This window comes from Drosophila miranda (genome assembly GCF_003369915.1).
Source record: "Drosophila miranda strain MSH22 chromosome Y unlocalized genomic scaffold, D.miranda_PacBio2.1 Contig_Y2_pilon, whole genome shotgun sequence".
NCBI lineage: Eukaryota > Metazoa > Arthropoda > Insecta > Diptera > Drosophilidae > Drosophila > Drosophila miranda.
The window spans coordinates 10133066-10137527 of NW_022881614.1; the positions used below are offsets into that span (position 1 = coordinate 10133066).

The 4462-nt window shown below is 53.4% G+C and overlaps 1 protein-coding gene and 1 pseudogene across 1 annotated transcript; one reads left to right on the forward strand and one right to left on the reverse strand.

Moving 5' to 3' along the window:
* Nucleotides 1–430: 430 nt before the first annotated feature.
* LOC117193013 (origin of replication complex subunit 3-like) lies at nucleotides 431–1143 on the forward strand. The gene is made up of 3 exons (XM_033397732.1): nucleotides 431–515; nucleotides 548–877; nucleotides 937–1143. Exons 1-3 carry the CDS (start codon nucleotides 431–433, stop codon nucleotides 1095–1097), a joined length of 576 nt encoding a protein of 191 aa, XP_033253623.1. The 3' UTR covers nucleotides 1098–1143.
* LOC117192619 lies at nucleotides 1111–4379 on the reverse strand (annotated as a pseudogene).
* Between the last annotated feature and the right edge of the window lie 83 nt (nucleotides 4380–4462).

Sequence of the window (4462 nt, forward strand, 5' to 3'; positions counted from 1 at the left end):
AATTCCTCTCGAATTTCTGCCAACATATCAAGGCGCACCTCGACTTCCGCGGCGGTCAGCTTATCGATTTTATTCCCCGCGAAGGATTCGCCAAGCCTGTGCAATCGTTCATATAATGACTGACTTTTACGCTTATACAGACTCAGTCTGGAATCAGCCACCACAATATTTCCGCCCGCGCCTGTATTCGGATCGTTGTCCATGTTAACCGTTGTGCAATTCGACACAACAACGGAAAATGAAATACCGCTTAAGCGACGATGTATAGACGCGAGAGCGAGAATGCAAGACACGAAAAGTCAAGAACCGCGGCTGCAGCTGCGCAGAGAATGAGAGATTCGACGCTTAAAGTACCGGAATTTGTCTATAAATATTCCAGCCGCACTCTCACTGAATTTGCACTTTAAACTGTTTTTCAACGTGCACCCAAATGTATTTGTTGGTAGTTACGGGCTACAGCAAGGCACTAAATCGCATTAAGCTGTTGACACAAGACGATATGGAGACCATACGACGTCTGTCCTCGTTCCGGCCATACGTGGAGCAGATCAACGACTGCAAACGAATTTGCGGGCGCTCTCAGAGGCTCCACCGCTCCACGAGCTGTTCGTGTTCAGCGACATCACCACGGTGCGCCGTAACATAATTGGTGCCCCACGGGCGGCCCTGCACACGGCCCTCAACAACCCACACTTCTACATGCAGTGCCAGTGCTGCGTGCTACGCGAGCAAACGCAGCTCATGGGTACCCTGCCCGATCTATCGGTGGTGTACAAACTGCACCTGGAGTGCGGCCGCATGATCAACCTGTTCGACTGGCTGCAGGCGAGGATCCGGACGGAGAGGTGGCCCAAGAGCAAATCGATCCGCAGATACAGTGAGTCTTTTAAAATCTCCTAAATCTCCCGTTTTTTCGAACTCTATTTACTTTTCCAGGGCACGCTTCACGCGCGCTGTGTCAGAGCTTCAGTTTTTGGGTTACATTAAAATGTCCAAGCGCAAGACCGATCATGCCACACGCCTCACCTGGTAGATGCAACAGCATTGGGGGTTTTCTATCTCTTTTATTTATAAATTGCTCGCGTGGTACGGAATAAATACATATTTTTCTATGGGCATGCAAGAAATGTCTTTGAGAAGCAAGCGAGTAGCACATTTTTTTTATAAACTGTATCTGGGGACAGGCGTCCGTCCCTTAAATATCAACAAAATGCTCATTCCAGAGAGGTAGCTTCCGCTCTCCTCACATCAGCTTTAGTTTCTCAATAGCAGCCGTAATCCGCTCTATCTCCGCACGGGACTCTGTGAGTTTCGTCTCATTGGCCGTCTGCACCTTGGCGGGCACCTTGGTGGCATAGTCGGAGGCCTGCATAGTCTGGGTTAGCTTGCCAACAGTCTGGACCAGCTGATCGCCCTTCTTCTGCAGCTTGGCGATCTTGTCAGCATCCACGAGGCCCTTCAGCAGCAGATGCACCTCGCACTGGCCCGTCACTGTAAGGATGGCGCAACCGTCCGGAGCAGGGCTATCGAAGGCCACCTTGGAGCAGTAGGAAATGGTAGCCAGATCGCAGGCATAGCGTTTGAGTATTTCGTCTGGAGGATCCATTCATCCATTCATCCATTTGGTTAACGGCATCGGAGGCGCTCAAATCGGTGCTCGACTTCTCGTGGCCGGTGAAGTAGAGGAGGGCAAACTTTGTGGCATTCCACAGCTTGTTACAGAAGAAGCGGTAGCCGAGGACACGATTTACGTCCAGATTGATGTCACGCGCCTGGGTAATGTACGCGCAGAGGGCGAAACGCAGGGCATCCGATCCGCACTCGGGTATGCCCTGAGGGTAGTCCTGCTTTTGGCCGGCCTTGGCCTTCTCAATCTCGCGCGGATCCAGATTGGAGCCAACGAGCTGGGCGTGCAGGCCCTCCAGCGTGATGCCCAGAATCACGTCCATCGGATCGATAACATTGCCCAGGGACTTGGACATCTTGCGGCCGTGGGCATCGCGTACCATGGGATGTAGATATACCTCCTTGAATGGCAGCTTGCCCAGCAGCTTCTGGCCGAAGAAGACCATGCGCGCCACCCAGAAGAAGAGAATGTCGTGGCCCGTCTCCAGCAGTGATGTGGGATAGAATGTCTGCAGGTCCTTGGTGTTGTCCGGCCATCCGAACACCGAGAAGGGGAAAATGCCCGAGCTGAACCATGTGTCCAGCACATCCTCGTACTGCTTCAGCACAATCTTACTGGCATCCACCTTGAATCTATCGGCGGCCTTGCTCAAGGCCTCCGCCTCGCTGCGCGCCACAATCCAATACTTTTCGTCGTCGCTCTGCAAATAAATACAAAAGGATATACCAATAATAAAATACAGAGCGGAGAGGAGCAGGCTGGACAAGAGATCGTGAAGTATTAGCTCTGACGAATGGGTTCCTGATTGGGTTTTCTTACCGTTCCGGTTTGAACGGAGGGATCGCTGAAGCTGACGTGGTAGGCGGGGATGCGATGGCCCCACCACAGCTGCCTGGACACACACCAGTCCCGGATGCCATCCATCCAGTGGTACCAGGTCTTGGTGTGGTGCTCGGGGATGATCTTAAGCTCGCCGGAGCGTACGGCTTCGGTTGCCGAGGAGGCCATGTCCGAGCAGCTGACATACCACTGCGGTTTGATGAGGGGCTCGACCACATCCTTGGACCGACTGCAGATGGGCACCACCATGGGATTGTTGATGGTCTCGCGGTAATGGTTGAGCGTCTTCAGCCGCTCCAGGATTTGCTTGCGGCACTGGAAGCGCTTCATCCCCGTGAACTCTCCATAGTCGCCGATGATGAAGCCGTCGTCATTGAAGATCGTGATGAAGGGCAGGTTGCAGCGCTTGCCCACCTCGTAATCGTTAGGATCGTGGGCAGGGGTGATTTTCACGGCGCCCGTTCCGAACTCCATCTCCACAAACTCGTCGCACACGATGGGCAGGCGGCGTGGGCAGAAGGGATGCACCACAATCTTTCCGTGGAGATGCTTGTAGCGCTCATCCTTGGGATGCACGGCCACAGCGGTGTCACCCAGCATCGTCTCAATGCGCGTGGTGGCTACAATGATCTCCTCGTCGCTGTCCTCCACCTTGTAAGCGAATTTCACGAGCATTTCCCTTCTCGTCGTAGCCGGGAATGGAGAGAAAAGTGCGGCCGGGTATCTCAACCTTGTCCACCTCAATGTCGGAAATGGCCGAGCGCAGGGTACACGACCAGTTGACCAGCCTGGAGCTGCGGTAGATGCTGCCCTCCTCGTGCACCCGCACAAACGCCTCCGTTACGGCGCGACAGAGCTTGGGATCCATGGTGAAGTTGAAACGCGACCAGTCGTAGGAAGAGCCCAGCGACTTGAGCTGATCGTAGATGCGGCCACCCTTCTCGCGACGCCAGTCCCAGATGCGCTCGATGAACTTGTCCCGGCCCAGATCGTGCCGCGACAGCTGCTCGTCCCTCCAGAGCAGCTTTTCCACCACCACCTGGGTGGCTATACCGGCATGATCGCACCCACAGAGTGGTGCGTCCCTTCATCCGATGGTAGCGCGTGATGGCATCCTCGATGGCGTTGGTCAAAGCGTGGCCCAAATGCAGAGATCACGTCACATTCGGCGGCGGTATGATCATCACGAATTTTCCATTAGGATTCGGAGAATTGATTGAATTGCGCTGTAGGGAAGAGGAGTGTCACTGTCAGTGTCACGGTGGGTTTATGGTGGTTTCGTCTTACCCCGAATTCGGGCGTGAAGAAGCCCTGCTTCTCCCACCAGCTATACCACTGGGCCTCCACGAACCGCGCACTATAGGCATCTGGCAGCGGCTCGCTCAGATCTTTCTTCTCCCCGGGTGCTGTCTGCGCCGTGTACAAAGCGGCCTCTTTTACCTCTTTGGTCCGCTTCTGTAATGGCAGAGCAAAAAATTAGCTTTCTCCACGAACAATAGCCTCAATTACCAGATAGTTGTGCTCCCCATTCACTTTTTCGCACATAACCTAGTTTCCAGTGCCGCATTTTGTACGTACTTCGGGCTTCTCCTTCTTTTCGGCTGCCGCTGGAGCTACTGCAGCCTTCTTGTCCAGTTTCGCCTGCAGTTTGGCCAGCTTCTCGGCCTTGAGGCGCTCCTTCTCAAATTGTTTGGGTGTCTTAGCAGGATTGGCGCTGCCGTCGCCGGCTTGCTGTTGCTTCTGCTGTTCCTCCTCTGGCATGGTTTCTTCTAATGTTGGGCTGTGGCAATCAATACCAGGATTTTCTGCAATTCTGATTGGATTTTTGTTATTACTCACTTGCCTGGAGTTGGAGAAAAAAACAGATGAAAACGTGTGCAGTTTTCGAAATGAGTTATCGTTATCGGCTCGATAAGTTCTGGTATTAAAAGAGGTCACGTTTTTAATACTATTTTCTGCAAGGTATTTCGTGCAGTTTGGAAACTGGCCGCACTA

Bases quoted from the DNA above. Each gene is read 5' to 3' on its own strand.
- LOC117193013 (XM_033397732.1), top strand. From the start codon at position 431: ATGTATTTGTTGGTAGTTACGGGCTACAGCAAGGCACTAAATCGCATT. The intron at 516-547 runs GTCTGTCCTCGT...TACGTGGAGCAG, and splicing joins CGATATGGAGACCATACGAC to ATCAACGACTGCAAACGAAT. The intron at 878-936 runs GTGAGTCTTTTA...TTACTTTTCCAG, and splicing joins CAAATCGATCCGCAGATACA to GGCACGCTTCACGCGCGCTG.